This window comes from Protopterus annectens, chromosome 11.part0 (assembly GCF_019279795.1).
Source record: "Protopterus annectens isolate FY-2018-M chromosome 11.part0, PAN1.0, whole genome shotgun sequence".
NCBI classification, from domain to species: Eukaryota; Metazoa; Chordata; order Ceratodontiformes; family Protopteridae; genus Protopterus; species Protopterus annectens.
In genome coordinates this window covers 1,159,269,363-1,159,291,573 of record NC_056745.1, presented here as the reverse complement: position 1 = coordinate 1,159,291,573, position 22,211 = coordinate 1,159,269,363, and the positions used below count along the sequence as shown (strand labels likewise).

Sequence of the window (22,211 nt, the reverse complement as noted above, 5' to 3'; positions counted from 1 at the left end):
TTTTTAGATTTCGATGTTATAATATAGACCCAAACTAGTCAACCTGTCAAACATGAACTGAAAATTGCTATGCTTAATGTAGGTTCATTGACAGGACACAGACTGGAAGTGGTGACATGCTGATATGGAGGAGGCTGGACATCCTGTGTTTCCAAGAGTCAAGATGGAAGGGCAGTGCAGCAAAGCTATTTGGCTTGGGATCCAGAGTCTTCTACTCATGAGGAGGACAGGCTAGAAATGTTGTAGGAATCATGGTGAGAGAGAGGCTTCAGAAGGCAGTGAGGGATATCATCAGAATTACTGACAGACTCATGGCAATCAGACTCCAGTGTATTGATAGAGCAGTCTTCATAATCTCAGCCGTTCCCCCACAACAGGGTTGTGATAGTGACAAAAAGAAAGAGTACATTCAGACAGTAGTTGCAGAACCTATTAGATAAAGCAGGACAATATGAATTGGTGCTGATAATGGGTGATATGAATGCACATATCAGGACAGACAGAACAGGATATGAGGACTGCCAGGGTCCACATGGGTGGGGCAACAGGAATAAAGAAGAAAAGGCCATTCTAGACTTCTGTCTGCCAAATGGTTTCATAGTAGCCAACACTTGGTTTAGAAACAGAGATAGTCACAAGATCACATAAAAGAGTGGCCAACATGCAACTCAGGTAGACATCCTCCTAGTAAGGAAAGGGCACTGGAGTAGAATCAATGACTGCAAAGTCAGCCCACAGCATAAACCACTGGTTGCCACAATCAGCTGCAAACAGTGGTCACTGGTCAAAGAAGGCTTTAAAGTCAAAAGTAACCAGGCTGAAGACCTGGAAGTTGACCAGAGATAAAGTACAACAGTTCAAGGAATTACTCAAGGGTCTAGCACCCCAAGAAGAGGTGGAGTTGAAGAAGAATGGCAGTGCCGCCAAACAGCATGAGTGAGGACCACATAAACAATATGTGGCCAAGCTGATGGTGGAATGCAGAAGTCCAGGAAGTCATCAAAAGAAAGAAGGGGTGCAGGAAAAAGTGGGAGATAGAAAAGACCAACCAGGCTAGGAAGGAGTACAGGTTGGCTAACAAAGAAGCTAAGAAAGGAGTTGCATTAGCAAAGAACAGGGCCTTGGAGGTGCTCTACCAGCTTCTAGAAAGTGACTCAGTAGATGGCACAAAGAAACTGTATCAGCTTTCAAAGCAAAGACAGAAAAATAAAAAAGATAGTCAGACACTCATCATAAGGGATGCAAGCAACAACCTGCTCACCAGTCCACAGGACATCAAAGGCAGATGGAAGGAGTATTTCCAGCAGCTTCTGAATGAGGAAAACCTCCACAGAAGCTGTACTGCACCAGACACAGCCTACGATCAGAGAAGAAAAAATAAGAATAGCTCTAAGGAAAATTAAATCAGGGAAAGCATCAGGCACAGATGAGGTCACAGCAGATATGATAAAAATGCTGGGTGAGATAGGGAAGACATGGCTCCTGAGGGTACTTAAGGCAGCGTGGAGAGAAAGGCACATCCCAGATGACTGGAGATTAAGCATACTCATGCCAGTGTACAAGAACAAAGGGGACATCCACAACAGAGGCATCAAACTCCTGTCACATTGCATGAAAGTTCTGGAGAGGATGATTAATAAACAGATATGCAGAGTAGTAGAATTAATATGGGAGATGAGCAGTTTGGATTCAGATCAAGATGCAGAACAACTGGCCCGGTGTTTGCAGTGAGATAGATAGTTGTGAAGAAGCTATAAATGAGGAAAGAGTCCAGCTGGGTATGCCTAGACTTGGAGAATGCATATGACAAGGTCCCAAGAAAGCCGATTTGGGAAGTACTGTGGTGGTTCAAAGTCACAAAAACATTGGTAGAATTAATGCAGACTATGTACAAGGACCCAATGACTCAAGTAGAAACTGTGTTTGGGCTCACAGGGAGGTTCCAGTGGGAGTGGGTGTGTACCAGAGTCCAGCTCTGAGCCCACTGCTGTTCATACTGGTGATGGACTACTTTAGCAAACAGGTCAATGAGGACAGGTCAACAAAGTTGCTGTATGCAGATGATGTGGCAGTACAGGCAGACTCTGAGCAAGAATGTCAGCAAAGGCTAGGGGAGTGGAATGCAAACCTGAAGGCACATGGGATGAAACTGAGCATCGATAAGACAGTGGTAATGGCAACAGATTGGGAAATCAGAAGAAGCAGAGAACTGAGATACAATGGAAGATAGTAACCAGGTTAACAGCTTCAAGTATCTGGGAGGGGTGGATGAGGAGAAAGGAAGTCTGAATGAAGAGATCAACGCTAGAATCAGAGTGGGTGCAGCCAACTAGCACAGAATCTCTGGTGCAATGAATGACAAAAGAATGCCAATGAAGCTGAAACGTAAGTTGTACAAGACAGTGGAGCAACCAGTACTACTGTATGGTACAGAAACCTTGGCAGTAAAGGCAGAGCAGATGAGGAAGCTAGAGGTGATGGGAATGAAGTGGATGAGAAGGGTGGCAGGATGCACTCTGTGGGACAGACAAAGAAATGAGGACATAAGAGCAGAAGCCAAAGTGGCTCCAATTGCAGAAAAGATCAAAGAGAACAGACTATGGTGGTTTGGACACATGCAGAAAAGCAGAAGACAAACTAGTGAAGAAGATTTGGGACAGACAGGAAGAAGTTAAGAAGAAACAAGGACATCCAGCAAAGAGGTGGATGGATTGTGTGAAAGAAGATTTGCGACATTCAGGCATGCGTGTCAAAGAAGGCAGCAGTGTGGCATTGAATCACGAGAGAAGGCGACAGTTAACATGATACTACAACCCCATGTAGAAAAATGGGAAAAAGGAGGTTGATGATGATGGCTTTCTCTCTCTGTGATGTGCATACTGCCAGCATCCTCAGGCATGCTAATTGGATTGATGTAGCAATGTACAATTTCTCACCCCCACCCAAAACAAATAAAAAAATAAAACTAATTGCTCCTTAGCCACTCATTTCTTTTCTTCCATGGTTGTCCACAGTCTAAGTCAGTAACAGATCCCAGAGCAGCACTGGTGCAAATGGAAGCTGCTCCTACACCATCTGGCAAGCTGGCGGTACATAATTTCTAAACAAATGCACATATTATGTGAACATTCTTTTGGGTAGCATTATGTTACAAATGGAAAGATTGGAAGACTAAATATTCTGAAATGTAAAAGTATTGTCAGATATACATCTTCTGCATTACTTCACAGTTAATTATGCATCACTTACTAATATCATTTTATTCGGCAGTACTTTTCAGTGAGAAACAGTAACATTCCGTCTACAATGCAATAAAACTCATGTAAAAGACAGCTACCATATTAATAAGGAGAAATTATCATTCTTATTAACTATATACAGACTCAAAAATGATTAGAATGCTCCTTAAATATGTCTGTAATTAAAACAGATAAACATGTTTTATAGGAAATTATTTAGATACAATGATCAATTTGACCAGTGCTTAAGTGTTTATTCAAATGAACTTAAAAGATTAAACTGGCAATTGGTCATACCTCTCAACCTCTTAGTGCAAGAAATCTGGACAAAGTCAAAATAATGGTGGGATAAAGGGCCAAAATGAAGGGCATATTTTAAATATTGCACCTATAAGTTTAGAAAGTTAACAGAATGATAGGTTTTGCATTGCCATGTGTTTTCAGAATGATACAAAGTCTAAAACTCAAATATCGGTAGTTATTTAGTGACTTGAATCCTTAATGATTTGCCAGAAAAGCACATATTTTATGAAGAACAGACCAAAAATCTGGACATTCTGCAAAAATTTGGACACTTGAGAGGTATGCAATAGATTTAAAGTGAAAATCCCAACAGGAATAGAAAAAACAAGAAAAAAAACTGAAGTTATTCAATAAAGGCAAAGGAAAGTTGAAACGTATTAATAAACAAATGCTATAAACTAAAAATAAAAAAGGAAGTAGGTTGACATGATTCAACACAAACAAGTGTAATATACTATATAAACTGTGAAAATAAAAATGAAAATAAGAAAAAGGGATATTTTGTTAGAAAACCAGCTCATGCAATGGAGAAAACAAACACTGCTCCAGGTTTGAATAAGATGATAAGGGATGGGATGCAATTGCTAACTTTAAACAGCTAACTGCTGCAATGAGAACACAGTAAATTGAATGCTTGAAATGGGGTGCTTAGGGATTTATTTATTAATGTATTAATTTATTAATTTATTTGTATTTGTTAACCAGAGCAGAATACTGATCCACATCGACTGCTTTCATAGTCAAGACAGAAGCACTGTCGGGTTAAGTGACTTGCTCAGAGTCACACAGCAGGCAAGTGTGAATGTGGGGAATTAATACAATTTAAAGACAGATCAACAAACATATTGTATTACTGGAAGATTATTCAAACACATACATGGCAAAATGTAACAAGCTCTACGGACCTGCTTAAGTTAAAGATGAGCACAACATCCATAGAGCACAATCATAAATTATGAAAAAAGTGTAGAAAGATGCCAGAAAGCATTTCTGCATCAAAGCAGTTAATAAACATTTTAAAACTTCATCTCAGATAAAGTAACCTGCTGTTTGGTAGTAACATAGAGTATAACCATAATTCCTTGGCTGACCAGCTAATATTTTCTAATTAGCAAAAATACAATAAGCTGCAAACTATTGTACTCCTATAAAACTGCATTTGTTAAGCATCGACTATGGAGGATTTGGGCCTGAGAAGATAATTATTCTCCAGTAAAACAAGTACAAGAAGTAAAACGATGTGACAGTTTTTATTTATTTATTTATTTTACATTTGTTTACTGGGGAGGTCCGACTGGACAGAGCTGTCCATTTTCACTGGAGGCCCAGGGAGAAAAGCTCCAAAACAATTGCTAATATACTATACATAAGATATTTACATAAGCATTGTGGTTTACACATTTACTTATAAAAATATAACAGACAATAACATATGAATGCATAAGATATTTACATAAGCACAGTGGTTTAGACATACAATTAAAAGTATAGCAGGTAGTAACATTTGATTGTTGTTCATACAGTATGTTTAGTAGAGATAATCTTGAAGATGTACTGAAGATAAGACAAGAAAGGAAAAACTAAAAAAGGAGGAGAATATATTCAAGTTCATATGAGGTGTATTAACGTTTTAAGGGAAAGCTTTTCAGCTTGGTCTAGGGGAGAGTTAGTGGGTATAGATGGAGTAATGGGAAGTAGGTGACAGTGAGTTGGTAAGTAATATAGCAATAACCCATGCCTGGGTGTGGGTAATGCGGGATTTACCCATGGTCGGCGTGGTTTGGTCCCAAGGGGGAAGCCCGAGGGACCAAAGACAACCGTGGGTAAATCCCGCATTACCCACACCCAGAAGTGGGTTATTGCTATTATACTATGACATTATTTAAGAAAAGAAATAATTACTTTTCTTAAATAATGGCATTGTATAATGCCTCTTTGCTGCCCTTCTGCAGCTGTCTGGTATCCGCAGCAGTTCTGATGTACTGCACATGCCTACGCAGTACATTAGAGCTGTGGCCAAAAGAAACAGAGAAAGCAAGATCTCCATTGCTTTTTACTGTTTCGCTATGTTAAATGGGTTTAACATAGCGAGACAGCTTTAAAATAAGCAACGGAGATCTCCGTTGCTTATTTTAAAGCTGTCTCGCTATGTTAAACCCATTTAACATAGCGAGACAGGTTTAAAAAAAAATCAACGGAGAAAGCAATATCTCCGTTGCTTTTTACACACTATGTCACTATGTTAAAGGAGTTTAACATAGCGAGACAGCTTTAAAAAAAGCAATGGAGATCTCCGTTGCTTTTTTTAAACCAGTGTCGCTATGTTAAACTCTTTTAACATAGCGAGACAGTGTTTTAAAAGAGACTTATACTAATGGAAAACGTCTGGGCGACCGGACCTTTTTCCATTAGTATAAGTCGATTTACAATGTGCACGCTGGCCAATCAGCGTGCACATTTTGGAATATTAATGGGGGGTCATGGTATAATGTGTGATAATATATAGTGCACCTATGGGAGTTTTAAGGAGGTTGGATAGTGGGTATGGGAAAGGAGTTAGAATATGTCAGCCAGGTGCTAGGCAGTTGCATGTCCAGGAGTTGTTTAGGTGGGAAATAAGCTATTTTTTGAAGATGGTTTTGTTAGGTTGCACCCTGATTTGTAGTGGTAGGGAGTTCCAAGTCTTGGCAATGTTGCTAGAATACAGGGAATCACCAGAGCTGTAATGGCTTTTGGAGATTGTGATTAGTGCCTTGTTAGTGGATCTAAGTTCGCAGTTACTGGAGTAGAGGGTGATCAGGTCTTGTAAGGCTGGAGTTTTGTCAGATTGGTACAGTATTTGATGAGCTAGAAGAAACTGGTTTAGAACTAAGGTGTTAGGGAGTTCCAGCCAGGAAAGCTGTTTTAGGGCTGAACAGTGGTGAGGAAAACAAGAATATCAGGACAGTCTCTTAATCCAGAGTCACCATGTTTACCTTTCTCTATAACTGGATGCACCAATGTACATTTAGGAGGCCTGTAGATGTGACCTGTACGTCCCGCAAACAAGAAGAGCACTTCAGCTTGACAATCTCCTATTACCTAAAAAAAAGGATAAGAAGTTATGAATTGTACGCATGCATTTATCTATACTGCAAACAATGCATTCTAAACTATATTTATAAAATGAACACCAAAAAGTGCACCAAATGCAAGTTCCACATCCCCCCAACAATTATTTATTTATTCATTTATTTTACATTTAGTGTAAAATATTAAAATATTATTATTATATTAAAAAAGAAAATAAACATATACCTCTCTGGCCTATTCAACACCCAGTTTAATAAAAAATAAAAATATAAATATGTAAGTACTTTTGTTCTTGTAAAAACATATGAAGGACTTTATCAGACATTGTTACTACAGCTCAGGTAAGTAATTTAAATACATTTATTGTCAGTCACAAGTTTTCTATCCACCTATAAATGTTCTTAATAAATTAAAGGATTCAATAAAAAAAGCAATCTAAATTTAAACTATCATTAAGCCCTGGTGCTCTAAAAGCATTAAATTTAAACTGCCAGAGATGTTTATGCCCGTCCAAAAGGGCCTCTAAATCACCCCCTTTCTTATCCATAATAACCTGTTCTAACACAAAAAATGAAATATTTTAAATCTTAAACAACTTCTGCAGTGTTTCAACAGTGCATTGTTCATTTTCCCCTTTTTATTGCTCTCACATGCTCAGCAGTCTTGTCTTTCAACTTCTTACTGGTCTTCCCAATGTAGAAAAACATGAGTAAAACACTGGACATGGTAAATGACAGTCTTACTGTCACACGTAAAGTTGCCCTTGTCCCCCACTGCCATACCCATGTATAGGTCGTTCACAGATGGACTGTTAGAAACAAACTTACACTGTCTACATACAAAGCAAGAATACAGCCAAAGCTGATGGCAGCTATGATAGAACATTGCTTGCAACCTTTAGTTAAAAACATTACACACTCAGTAAAAGATTAATTTAATTGTAGTGCTCAGATTAAGGGCTTTACCAAAGTTGAAGTCAGTTTCTTGGTAATCTTTGACATAGTTTCTTTATATACAGTAATTCCTAGAGAAGGACTAGGTCTTGTTAGAGCATTTTTTTCTTAAATCTGATGAATATCAGTTAAATTTTGATTTAATAAGCACCATGTTGGATTTTTTTTTATGTTTAACAATGAAGGTTACTGCCAAATAAATGGGGTTGCTATGAAGTCCTGATGGTGCCCTCATAAGCCAATATTTTTTGACAGAGTGGGAAAATCAGAATGTTTCTCACACAACATTTTTAATCCGTGTAGATCTTGCTTTCATTTTATTGACGATTTGTGTATTTTATGGGTTTCTGGTTTGGAAGAGTTGTTGGAATTTGTCAAATATTTGAATGAAGCATCCAAATATTTGAAATTTGAAATGACTATTGGTGCTAAACAAACCAATTTTTTTTAGATATGATTATTTATAAGTGTAGGGGGTGGGAGTTATATACAAAGATTTTTAGGAATGAATCAGAGGAAACAAATATTTGGCGTACACCAGCCTGCATCCAAACCATATGAAGAGAGGCATTATTAAAAGCCAAGTCCCAATGTACCACAGAAGACAGTGTTTTCCTAGAGAAAAATCAGGAAATTATTTAATTTTTTCAACTAAAGGGGTACCTGTAAAATCTTATTCAAGGTACACTGGTTTTAGTAATTCGAGGCAGAGATGGAGTGTATGTACCTATTGTCAATGTTGGGATAAACAACACTGATAAAAAAAGTATTAGATGTGACAGTCTGAAGGTGTCTGTCACGTTTACTAGAGACAGTCAGGAAATAAAGACCATTATTAGCAGATATTGGATCATATTAAGGGGCAAGAAGTATTATGTGGGGTGATACAGAATCAACTGAAATTTATTGCCAAGCGAGCAAGTAACATTAAAATTATTTTGGAAGGGGAGAGAGATTAATTAAATTAAAAGGGGATACTAATGAAAGGTTTACTATCAAAATGTCGATCGCCCATCGTCGAATGTACATACTGTCGACTCCTTTATGCGAAAGCTGTAATGCCGATTCCTCAAGATATCAAACTAAAACACAGAACGTCGACATTTCCGACCGCTACACCACAAAACAAGTGCTACCATGGGTCCAATGGGGGGGGGGCGAGATTTTGCATTTCGGAATATCAGTGTTCGACATCCCAACAGTCACTGTTCGGAGTTCGTGTTAGTGGTGTCGACGATGGGCGATCGACATTTTGATAGTAAACCTTAATGAAAGCTTTAGAATATATTCTTGCTTTGGATGTTGACAGTGTAAGTTTGTTTCTTACAGTCCATATGTTAACAACTTATACACGGGTATGACAGTGTGGGACAAGTGTGGATTTATGTGTGACAGACAGAAATTGTTCAAGTTTCAAAATATTTCATTTTTTGTGTTAGAACAGATTATTATGGATAACTGAGGAAGCGATTTAGAGGCCCCTTCGGATAGGCATGAACTTCTTTGGCAGTTTAAACTTAATGCTTTTAGAACACCGGTGCTTAATTATAGTTTAAATTTAGCTTGTGTTTTAAAATCGAAACCTTTAATTTATTAAGAATGTTTATTCAGGGATAGAAAAATTGTGTCTTACAGTGAATGTATTTAAATTACTGACCTAAGATGGTAAGAATGTCTGATGTAGTTCTTTATACATTTTTATAAGAATGAAAGTGCTTACATATTTACATTTTATATTGTATTAAGTTGAGTGTTGAAAGGGCCAGAGAGTTGTGTGTTTGTTTATTTCATATATTTATAAAAGGGCTAATTCAATGTATCATGTCATCATAACCCATTTGACTTTGTCAATACACTTGGATGTAATGCCGATTCCAGATTACCGGACTTTTAGTAGTAGTTCATGCCTAGATTAATACTTTCCTAACTTTAAATGTGAATATGTTTCACCAGAAAGGCATATTTTGTTATAACTCAACATTGCCAATACAGTCCTTAACTTATTACTCACAGCAGACTAAGTCTGGAAAAAATGTGGCACTTATTCAATGTGTCTTTTAATTTGTACATTTTTGTTGCCTCATTTCTGAAGGAGTTTGAGCGTTAGCATTGACCACAGAGCACTTTGTCTATAAAATACTAATTTAACATTTAGTACCTTGAAATTGCTTTACACAGAAAAGGTGTTGGTTCTTTTAACATAATTGTGTTCTTAAAATACAAACTATTCAATTTTGGATATTTTATTAATAATGTGGGCTCCTCTTTATTAATTCCTTGCTCTGTGCTACCCCTTTCCACATTTTTTTATTAACTACTGGTCACATTTGAAGTCCATTGGGCTCAGATAATTGCATTTTGCTAATAGGATGTAGTTTACTAATTCCATATACCTGATGTACTGTGAATCTGGAATTGATCCTATAGGTTTAACAAGATCTCAGTAAGAATAACATAAAACTTTAAATATTTATTTACACAAAAACTATGGATCTGCTGTGTAATGTACATCAACTCTGAACCTTCCAGATGGTAACCATTTGAGATGTCAAAAAAGAATGCCGAATCCCAAAATACAGGGCCTGAATGATCGGAAATTTGGACTTACACATATTAAGTCCAAGATTGCCATTTCTCAGAATTTTCACTTTTCTTTGAGGTATGGTGATTTCAAATTTGGGATACACAAGTTTTGGAGGTGTGGGGGGTTTGCCTCCTACATCAGGGTGGACAGCAAGGCTTGTCCCTAGTAAAAGATCAGATTTTAATTGCTTCAAAAAAATGTAAGATTTTTAATAATGTTGCAAATACAACATGCTCACACAGCTGCAATTGTATGAGTAAGATGTCTTTGGATAGCTAATTACATAAGCAGTGAGTTATGGATAATTAATAGCTAAAAGTAAGAGATCAGCACATTCATTCTGTAGAAAGAGAAGTCAAATATTATGACCTACCTGCATTAAAAGCAAAAGTTATAGCAGCCTGTAGTTGCTAGATGAACTGCCTCACATAAGTCAAACAGGGCTTCAAGATTGATAGATAGCCTGCTACTCAGAATATCTGGCAAAATATGAAACCAATGAGCAGCACTAGTAAAGCAGCCAACAAGTAATATTTTATGAACAATTTTAGTTGCTAGACATTCAGCCAGGGATGGCAGCTGTGAGTAACTAAGACTAGCTCTCCTTCATCAAGAAAAGGGTATAGAGATTTGCTACCATAAATGCACTCTGCAGTTAAGCTGTTGGCTAATACCAAATGCCATTCAGAAGATTCAAGCACAGATACTCTGATATAAAGATTTGAAAAGGTCCACATGATGGAACTGTATGTATGGCCCTCAGGTGTTAAGGCAGCATAACAACCCCCAGCATCTGCAGCAATGCAACCCAGCAAACACTGGAGAGCCCCTTCATTATTGCTCCTTTCTCCAACCACCCTAGATGATGCACTGCTAACTTTCCCCTGGGTAGGACAAGCCTCCCACAAAGGTTAATGACTGGACAAGGTGGCTAACACTAGAAAAGTGAGAAACTTGTGAGCAGGGTGTATGCATTCAGTTACATTTGTCATCAAAACTACAAATGCTTATGTAATTTGCAATGTGTTTATGAATGTAAAGTAAACATGAACAATGCTTAATGATTTATTTATTGCTGAAATGGTCTTAATTGTAAGGACCCATATGGATATTTCTACAGTAGAAAAGTACCAGCCATTTTATCACTGAGGGTCAAGCCAATACTTCACAAGTATCCACCAGGTTCCACTTTTCACTTACTTTGTATATGTGCTGGCATTCTATTTCTCACTGGGCACCTAATAAAACTGTCACATGTTAATATAATAATCAACTATTTATTAACTTTATACGATTATTGAAATGAAAAGGTAATCAACAGCAACTATACAAAACAGATGACAGCATCTAGATTTTATTTTATTGGGCTTCCACTACAGGAAGCTTAAGGCTTTACACAGAGAAGACTATAGCTTAGCTGGGTCATTCTTGGGAGTTTTTACTGAATGGTCTGTCTGAGTGACTTTTTTATCCTTTGTTTTGTATGTATTTTGCTATAAATTCATCCTCAGCATTAGATACTTTTCATAAACCTTCAGGAATTTGTCTGTGACTTTTTTGTAGCATTAAATACCATGAACATATATTTTGTATAAAATGTAAACTTTTCATAAGGCTGCCTTACTTATCTCTTTTTATTTAGTCTACATTCTTGCTTCTTTGTCCAGTAACAATGCAGACTTTTTTTACATCATACTTTATCATATTGTCCCTTACTGTCACTGCCTGGACTTTTCTGCACAGCTGTCAGCTGAGTGTTAGCCATTGACATGGAAAGCAGATATTTCCCCCACATCCAGAGAGAAAACATCTAAATATCTGGCACAAAATGCAAAGGATTAAGGCTATGGGATGTTAAACAGCTGCTTAATCTAGTTCAGAGTTTGATTCCATCAGCCTCTACTTGTCTGCTATGTCACACTGAGGAAATCACTTAATCAGAAAGAGCTCTGGGGCAATAGGGAAAACTGGGTTATGCTCCCAAATAGTTTTCTGGATCACATTAAATTCTTATGAAGGAGTCAGAGCTAGATACAACAGTAGGTCACCTAGGCAGTTGCCTTGGGTCCTTGTTTGTTTGGGGAGGGGCTATGTTGGCTCAGTTCACTATAAAAAAAATATAAAAAAATAAAAATAAAACTATGTTAAATCCATCCACAACCCCTTTTTCCATTTTTATACATGGGGTTGAGGTGTCATTTCAACAGTGACAATCATCTAGAGCCAAGATTCACCCTGCTGGGTGGCTAACCCTGCCTCAACTGTTCTTCCATACAACACATTGGCATGCACACTTCAGACCAAACACAGCAAGCATTAGGACCTTGAAGAAGTTCTCCTGACATGGGAGAAGTTCTGTAAGCCCCAGAAACCTCATAGTTAGGACAACATCATAATGTCAAACCACATGGGAGAGTTAAGGTAGCATCTGCTGTAAAGGAGGAGGAGATAGCAAGCTCCAATTAAGTACAGATGGATTTTTTGCATAAACCTGTTAAACTGCATGTGGAAGCAAGCCCCAGTCTGTGTGTGCGTGTGTGTGTGTGTGTGTGTGCGTGCATGCGTGCATATGTGTGTGTGTGTGTGTGTGTGTGTGTGTGTGTGTGTGTGTGTGTGTGTGTGTGTGTGTGTATGTGCGTGTGTGTGATATTCCCAGTTAAGCGTACTGCCTAGTTAAGTGACTTTGCCCAGAGTAAAGCGTTGAACATTTAATTATTAAGAGCATGCAAGTGCCTTAAACCTCCACACGAACTGCCATGGCAAGTCTCCTTTCATTTTGGTTTTGTAGATCACTGAGGATTATAGTCTGTCAGTATCAGTCAGAGTTACACAGCTGTATTGTCTATTTATTTATTTATTTATTATTTTATTGACATTTGACTACAGGGAAAGTCCGACTGGGTAGAATCTCATTTTCAGTGGAGGCCCAGGGAGAAAAGTTCCAAATTACTACAAAAAAAAAAACATTTTAAACAATAAATTTGCAATCTTCAAAAATAAAACAAAAACAACTGCAGTTTAAACAATTATAACACATTAGACATAATATAAAAACATTGGTTAAGAATCAATACAAGTTATATGACAATCATTTAATATTTAGAGAAATTTTAGACAATTTGTAGAGAAATTAAAGGTAAGTAAGTTTAATACAAACAGGAATTGCAATATGAAGTGAGGGAAAAACAGGCATGGTTTATTTAGAGAGAAAGTCAGGGAAGAGAATTAGATAGCAGTAAGGAAGTAAGTGAAGAAGGGAGGGTAAGAAGGCAGGAGAAATCAGTGAATTAATTCAGTCTGCTTTGCCAAAGACCAATTTGTTGAAACAGAGTGCATAAAAAGACACTTACTTTACATTGGTGAACACCCTTCTTTATGACATAGTTTCATAGTTAGATGTTTTAAAGGGGGTTGCAGTGAATCTTCCACTATGTGGGAGAGGAAAGAGCTTTATTCCCCACAGGAAACACTTTGAAAAGTTCAAGTTACATCAAAGTGATATTTTGGTTAACTCTACTCAGCTAAATGATTTTCAGTGGAAGAACTCTTGGTGGAACAACCTGTGCTTTTGACCAGCCAGCCCTATTATTTATTTATGACTATATAGAAACCATACTCTAATGTAGTAAATGTTCCACATGAATATAAAACACTCACATTCTACTCATTATATATTCTAAAGCTACTCCCAATATCTGCAAGCTTTTTTTCACCCCTGGCCCCTTGAATTATGCTTTAGACAGTTAAGTGTGTATATGTGCTTTGTATAAACATGCAGCACCTTGCCTTAGTGTTTCAGCACTTTCATGTCATCATCATTAAAGGAAGTATTAATTGTCTTCTTGAAACACAGGCAGCATCTACTGTCAGATGCATCTCTAATTATGTCCTCGTCCATAGCCTGATTATTTATAGGTTCATAGGTTCATAGGTTCATACTAGGCTATCTGCCCTAGGGCATTTATAAGCCTAGCCAGAGTGTGTTTGGCTTTCGCCACCCATTTTAAATTAATTTTGCTATGCCTTTTTTTGAGGTTAGTATACTGTGCCTCTGTCTAACAGTGACACAGAAGTGATAGCCGGGGTAAACCTACGATCTCCCATCCACTCATCAAAATTCCTCTTGAAGAGAATCAATGTGGGACTCTGCCTAACCTGGACTGGGATTTTATTCCAGAGTGAAGGGAGCCTCTGGGTTATGAATCTGTCCCTCCAGCATGTCCTATTTATTTCAGTGCTGAGGTTCAAGTCTCTCGAGCGCGTAGCTCGATGGGATTTGGATTTTCTGAGGTGCAGCATGTCCATTAATTCCGGGTTGGACATGGCTTTATACGTCAGGCACTGATCGCCTCTGAGCAGGTGGTATGCCACTGAGTAGAGTTGGAGTTTCTTTAACCGGGCAGCATATGGCATCTCTTTGAGCCCTTTGATCCTCTTGGTGAGGTACTTTTGGGGTCTTTCCAGTTGCTGCAGGTGTCTGGTAAGGTACATCCCAAAAGGGGCATTGTACTCAATTATGGGCCTGATGAGGGATGAGTAAAGAGGAACGATGACCTCCCCTGATCTAGATGTGAATCCCTTCATGATTAGGTGGGCTATATAAAATGTTTTTCTAACCACTTTGGCCACGTGGTTGTCAAATGAGAGATTGCTATCAACTTGGGTCCCCAGGTCCCTAATGACTTCTTCTGTACTTAATGGATTACCACCTATGTGGTAATTTGTGGGCACTTTGTTTTTGCCAAAGGGGATGACTATACACTTTTTGGCGTTTAGCAGTAAACATTTTACAAGTATAAATCTCTGAATTAAGGCTCATTTCCAAACAGTAAAGTGTAAGACTTGACTTTTTGTCGACTTACCGCTATGCCAAGCTCTTTTGGTAGACATTCCTGAGAATCCGGTCTGCTTTTTGGTGGACAGCTGCTTTCCTGAATTTTAAAACTGACCCAGATTTTCTCTCCTATTGTTACCTAAGAATGTTAATAGAAAAAAAAAGGTTCACTAAACTGATGTATTAGAATTGAATGTTACCTTTATATTAGTTTACTAGTAGTGTAACCTAAAAGAAATAAGACATCTAAAATAGCATATCTAAATATAAATAAGACATCTACAATAACATACATAAGTATTTTATACAGTCCAGTAACTGATATGGCATTTTTCACAACCAGACATTAGTATTTGTTTGTTAGCCTGTCTAGAGAATGTTGGTTCTCAGGGAACACTTTTGAGAACTGATCAAAATAATTCTCCCAATCCAAAATAAGTCATTGCTCCTTGAAAACAACAGGCAGTGAAATGTATACTCAATGAATTTTCAAAATTCAGGAAATTCCTGACTGGATATTCTGGATTCCCTTGCATTCTGAATGAGAGCAAATTGGTTCTGCATAGTAGTTCAGATAGGTTTGCCGTTCAACAAAATATCATTGCTATATTAATTATTACAAACTCACATTGTTTCATATTAATATCAGACTTTAAAATGCTTATTACGTCATTAGTACCAAAGTGTTACTCACTTTCTCATACAATTCTATAGTTGTCTGAGAAAAAAATGCAATTAAAACTGAAACACTGTGGATGTTATCTGCCTTGTGTGCCTGGGGTCTAGTCATACCCTCTGGTAACTGCCTGTGTGGAGTTCTGCATGCCCTTCCTGTGCATGCATGGATTCCCTACAGGTGCTCCAGTTTTTTCCCACCTCCAAAAAATATATTGATTGATTCGTTGTAGTATATTTTCTATATATGAGTGTAATACTAGTAGTCAATGCACTTACATCTTGAAAGACATAAAATTGATGCAAGCATGGTGACAACACACCTAAATGAAAAAAAAAACACATCTCTGTAAATACACCAACAAAAAGAAAGCAAAGTAAAAACACATCTCTGTAAATACACCAACAAAAAGAAAGCAAAGAACACTTTTTTGCAATCAGTTAAAAAATAGGAAAACAAAAAAAAATACTTGACCACTAAAGACAAGCAGATTGTCTGCATAGTGGTACTATGTGCTGCTAGAGAAAGGATGCTCAGTAATGTAATTTGTAGATTTAGAGTTAGGGTTAGCAACTCTACCTCCTCTGCTTTAAAGACACCAACTCCAAGATTGCTTTACAGTGGGGAAAAGGGCACATCTCCTTACCCTACTGTGAGAGATTTCAGACAGAACACACACTCTCCAGTAAATCAATAGTAAGTGAAAAGAACAGAGTGAGTCGTACTCTGCCAACAATTAATGCGTTGTACCATTTTTTATTAGCTGAATGCATCAATTCAATAAACTTTGATGTAATGCTGCCAACCATATGCACACTGACCAAATGAATGACATTGTGTGTGTGTATATATCTATATCTAACCTATATCAATATATATATATATATATATATATATATATATATATATATATATATATATATATATATATATATATATATATATATCCACATATATCTATATAAAAAGTGTACACACCCCCTGTTAAAATGCCAGGTTTTTGTGATATAAATAATGAGACCACAATAAATCATTTCAAAACTTTTCCCACCTTTAATGTGACCTATAACCTTTACAATTCAATTGAAAAAAAAACAAATCTGTTAGGGGAAAAAATATAAAAAATAAAACACATACAATAAGCTGGTTGCATAAGTGTGCACATCCTTAAACTAATACTTTGTTGAAGCACCTTTTGATTGGTCCACCAGACCTCCATGGGAAGAAACTGGAGAAGAGGATAGGTTGACTCTAGAACTATATTAGCATCCATACTTATAAATGACATCTGATTCATATAGGTACCCCATGAACAGCTGCCACCATCCACAAAGCTTACTAGGCAAGCAGGAAAGGAAGTAGATTTTCAGACCTTTCTTCCACATCTCCCAAACACACAGCACACACAACTAGGAGAATTTAGGTAACCACTCAATCTAAAATATGCCTTTGGGAGATGACGACTACACACAGAAGCACTTCCCATTTTTTCAATAAATGAGCCTGGGACTCAAGGATCCATAAAAAACCATGTTGAAAAGTGCTTATCTTTGTGGCTCAGATTGTCCATACTCTCTCTCTCACATTGGCATTTGCTATTTGTCTGTTTTGAGTTTGAGAAAGTAACAGTAACACCTAGACTTGTGAAAGGACATTAGCTTCAGTATAGAGGCTGAGGTCATGTATACTTGATAATAAGAGTTCAAGACTTGGCTATCTTGTTCCTTCCCCCTAGTTATTTGCTAAAGAGATAGTGATCATCTTGACCCATTTGTAATACTGGTTTAAAATATAGCAGCTATTTCCCAGGTCATTAAATTGTGTTTAAAACAATATATACAAATAAAACAAACAAAGTGTGTGTGTGTGTGTGTGTGTGTGTGTGTGTGTGTGTGTGTGTGTGTGTGTGTGTGTGTGTGTGTGTGTGGTGCATGCATGGGTGTGTGTTTGTGTGTGTGTGTGTGTGTGCGTGTGTGTGTGTGTGTGTGTGTGTGTGTGTGTGTGTGTGTGTGTGAGTACATGCTTGTGAAATTGTGCATGTGTGTGTTGCTTTTTCAAAATGCCTATTTTTGAATCACCCCTTGACTCTGTAGACTCATCCTCTTCCAGCCCTCTAGGAATTTGAGTTTGAGATCTGTCCACCTCTAGGCTTAATACATTTATTATATGACTCATAAATATTAGAGGATCATGTAATCACGGAAACTGCAGGCATGAGTCATGGCTTTTATTTACACTGTAAATAATTTGCATGTTGGACGCAACAGATAAGTGAGCATTCAGTGCCTCTCAATTCGTGCTCAAGCATTGCCAGCATTGGATTTAATGATACATAGCAATATATGCTTTTCATTCCAGCAGTGCCCTGACTGATGACAAATGAATGAGACTTAGCCAGGCGCAACAGTTCTGGTAAGGTGCACAGCAATGCAATACTGATAGAAGTGCACAAGCACACAGCAATGTGATACTGATAAAGAAGAGCACCAGGTCCTGTAGGTGTAACAAAAGTGAAAGGCACACAGCAAGTACACAGTGCATCCTAAAAGAACAACAACTTAGGGGTTAAAATGGGAAGATTAGGCTGCTACCCTGCAAGCTATGCAAGCAGCACTTAATAACAATACTAACAAATAAGAAAAATGGCTAAACAGATAAACAAAGAAAGGTAAATTTAAAATCAAATTCATCAACCCCTTAATAGTTGACAGCTGGCCAATAAAGTACTAACAAAGTCCCAGATAACAATGCACACAATATGTCTCTGTAATCACAAACTAAAAGGCAAGACAGACTTAGTAATTTGGGACTTGACATTTTCTAATTATAGCACTCAAAAATGTGTGTCTAATGCACTTGTATAATTTCCAAAATCCTTTGACATCCAGAGAATGCTAGTAAGCACAAAAGTAGAAAGGAAACTCCAGCACGCTAATACCAATACAGTTTGCACATTACTTACTGAATTCTACAATTTCATTATTGCCAATTCTCTGACACTGTGATTACTTTTAGCACTAGATGTTTTATTTTCATATTTTGACTGAGTCATGAGTAATAATTGAAATTCCAATCTGATGTAATTCCTATGTATGGAAGTTTTAGTTATTATTATTATTATTATTATTATTATTCAAAGGTTCATATATTTTTGTGCTCAAATTAACCTGTCCCGTTTGGTTAGAGATTGTCTTTACCCATCCCGTGGTCAATAATTATATATTACCCCTAACAAGAATAACTGGGGTGATATCATAGATAATGTGAGGAGGCCCATGCATGTTAAAAAGCATTTCGAAGTTGCCACTGTCCATTAGTAGTACAGGGGGCAGTTTTGGGGTAAATCCATATTTATCATATCATCCATAAATCTAAGTTGCACTTAAATATGGACAGGGATAAACTTTGTTTTATGTGGATGGAGAGTGTGTTCCAGAGCAGTGGCATCCCCTGTGAGTTATAGCTGTCCCTCCAAACCATTCTGTTGATGTTGCAGAAGAGGTTTAGATCCCTAGACCAAGTGTTTCTGATACCATTTGACTGACTAATGCGCATTAAATCCATTAGTATTGGGTCAGAGGATGCCTTGTGTACCAGACACAGGTCACCTCTTAGTAGTCTTTATGATATCAAGTATAGTGACAGGACTTTGATTTGGTCCATGTAGGACATGCTTTTTAGGCCTTGTATCCTTTTAGTAAGGTACCTCTGTGGGAATTCCAGTTGCTGTATGTGTCAATGATTGGCTTAATAAGGGCTGAGTAAAGGGGGACAATGACATTTGTAGATCTCGACACAATCCTTTTGTTTACAAGCTGTGAAACAAAGAAGAACTTTTTTACAACAATGGACACATGTTGGTCAAAAATTAGATCACTGTCGACATATGTTGGCAAATCCCAAACAACTGATTCATCTCTTAGGTGCGTATTGCCAATGTGGTACTTCAATGGGGTAGATGACTTCCTAAAGGATACAGTAATGTATTTTTTGGCATTTAGTTTCAGTCCATGATTTTAGCACCAGTTATTTAATAGGTACAAACCTTACTGCAAGATGGATAAGATATTTAGGGATTCAATGACTGCTCCTAGCTTTCAGTCATCTGCAAACTTAGTCAGCCAGAGTACTTTGGTATTGCCTTATACTTCAGAAAAGTAGATGCCAAACAGAAGAGTTCCCAGACAGAACCCTCAGAGACTTCACCAGTGACTAGTCTCTTTGTGGAAGTAAATTCCCCTATTTTGATTTCCTGTGTCCTATCTGCAAGTCAGCTGGCAATCCAGGTGAGATAGGGGTTTACTCCCAGTTTATTTAACTTTTTTACTCAGTCTGTGTAGGGAATTGTGTCAAATGCTTTAGCCAGGTTGAGGTGTACCATTTGCTTTTATCCATTGCTTTGGTGACCTTTTCAAAAAAAATCCACCAGGTTGATTATGCATGGCCTGCCCTTGACAAATCCAAACTGATATGAATCCAGTGTTTGGAGGTTCCCTATGTCCTGATTAGTTCCATAATAAGTCTTTCCATGGCTTTGCATATGAGGCTGGTCAGACTTATGGGTCTGTATTTGCTTGTGTCTGTGGAATGTCCTCCATTATGTAGGGGAAATGACTGATTATGTTATCCATTCACTTGGTACAAAACCTGTATGGAGGCTGAGATTGAATGGTGTTGTTAGGGGTGTGGCAAAATCATGCCTCATGCTATTTAAAATGTATCCAGGGATATTGTCAGGACCCATCAATGTAGTATTTTTAGCTTTTGATAGCACTTTTAGGACTTGGTCATGTGTAATAGCTGGAGGCAAGCCAGTTTCAGTTATATCATGAGGGACAGACAGAGGGGAGAGAGGGGTAAAGTTAGAGCTATTTTTATCAGCCAGTAGGTTTGCTTTGTCTTCAGCATCAGTGTAGGTAACATTGTTCAAAATCACCTCAGTGCATTATTGCACTGTGCATTTGAGATTACAAGTATAACTAAAAAATGCCTTGTGATTGTCTTTGGCTTTGGTGGCTATTTTACCTTCAAACGTGGCTTTGGTGAATTTTATTAAGCTCTTAAGTTGTTTATTTCAGCAACAAGGGTTATAACATTCTGGGAATTACTGTTCTTACTTTTGTCAAAATTATTTTCCTTTTATTATAAAGCTTGTTGATTTTATAGCTCTACCATGTGGGTTTGTTTCTGGGGTTTGCCCTGCACTTGTTCCTATGGTACAGGTGCATCTAAACAGCAGTTTACATACTGATATAGTGTGGTGGTGTATATTTCTATATATTCAGTCAGGTTAACTGGGTTTAGTATGGATTTAAAGCTTGCCAATGTATCACTTAAGCATAGGTAGTTTGAGTTAAAGAACTTTCTAAAGCTACCTTAGGTAGAAGGGATCTCTGGTTTCAATTTTATTTCAGAGACTGCTTTATGCTCAGACCTAACAAGTGATGAAGATACACAAGTGATGGTGCAAGATGTTTCCATATTAGTAAGGACAAGATCCAAGATGTTATTGCCCATAGTGGGTACTCTGAGTAATTGTTCCAGGGCATTTGTACTGACAAAGTCCAGGAAACTCTTTGCTTGTCCACTAGTGCTGATGTAGGTTTCCCAGTCTATAGCTGGATAGTTTAGACCACCTACGAAAAATTATATTGGGTTTAATACTGAATATTTCTTGTTCCTGTAGATAGGTGCTGTGGCTATCTTGTGTCATAGAGTGAGTTCTATAGCTAGCTAATATATGGCACGGGACCTTTCTGATAATTATTTATTTATTTATTTATTTATTTATTTATTTATTTGTCTTTTCTTAACTGAGTTAGTCCACTGGGTTGGGGGACAATTTTCAGAGGAGACCCGAGGAGAAAAGCTCCAAAAGTACATGGTAAAAGTACAAGATGAAACATACATGATAAAAAAGAACATGTTACATGATAAAAAAGCATACATGAGTAAAATATACATGATAAAAGCAATACAAGGTGCATCAAAGAAGGAGAAAAAGCTCTGGAAATACATGATATAAGGGCATGATAGAAAACAAGATAAATTAAATGCAGCCTTAATAACAGTAACAATTACCTTGCAAGTCAAAACAAAGAACTATAAGAAAACAAAGAAAAATGAAGTGAGTACAATGTTAATGTTTTGGTGAAAGATACTACAAAAATGCATTTTGGGTAAGTCAACAAAATAGAGTTACTGTCAGATGTGATTAGAGAAGAATGAAGAGGAGTGGGGCGTACCTAATGGTAGAAAGAGAGATTAGTACAAGTATTTAGACAGAAAAGGGGGGGTTAGTTATGAGTGGAGAGAAAAAATGAAGAGGAGAAGAGTAGTGGTGGCCAGCGAAGGGAGAAGAAAAAACGGGGTAAAGGGGGTAAAGGTGGAAGAAAGTTGAGTTTAGGAAGTGCACAGTGAAGTTGCAATGGTTTCATCTGGATTAAAAGTATATAAACTGTAGGTAAGGAAAGTAGTTCTGTTATAGGTAGCAGGAGATTAGGTGGGGTGGTGGCAGGCGCATGAACGAGTGTTGGCCAGGTATTTTTTT

At 37.5% G+C, this 22,211-nt stretch overlaps 1 protein-coding gene across 1 annotated transcript in view; it reads right to left on the bottom strand.

Annotated features, from left to right (window-relative positions):
* Positions 1-22,211, bottom strand: part of LOC122815758 (kininogen-2-like) — a 340,159-nt gene that overhangs the window by 112,556 nt on the left and 205,392 nt on the right. Inside the window, exons 5-6 of the mRNA XM_044088520.1 lie at positions 15,014-15,124; positions 6,518-6,623 (exon numbers count right to left, since the gene is read on the bottom strand). Coding sequence (XP_043944455.1) covers positions 6,518-6,623; positions 15,014-15,124 — 217 coding nt within the window. The remainder of the gene's footprint in view (positions 1-6,517; positions 6,624-15,013; positions 15,125-22,211) is intronic.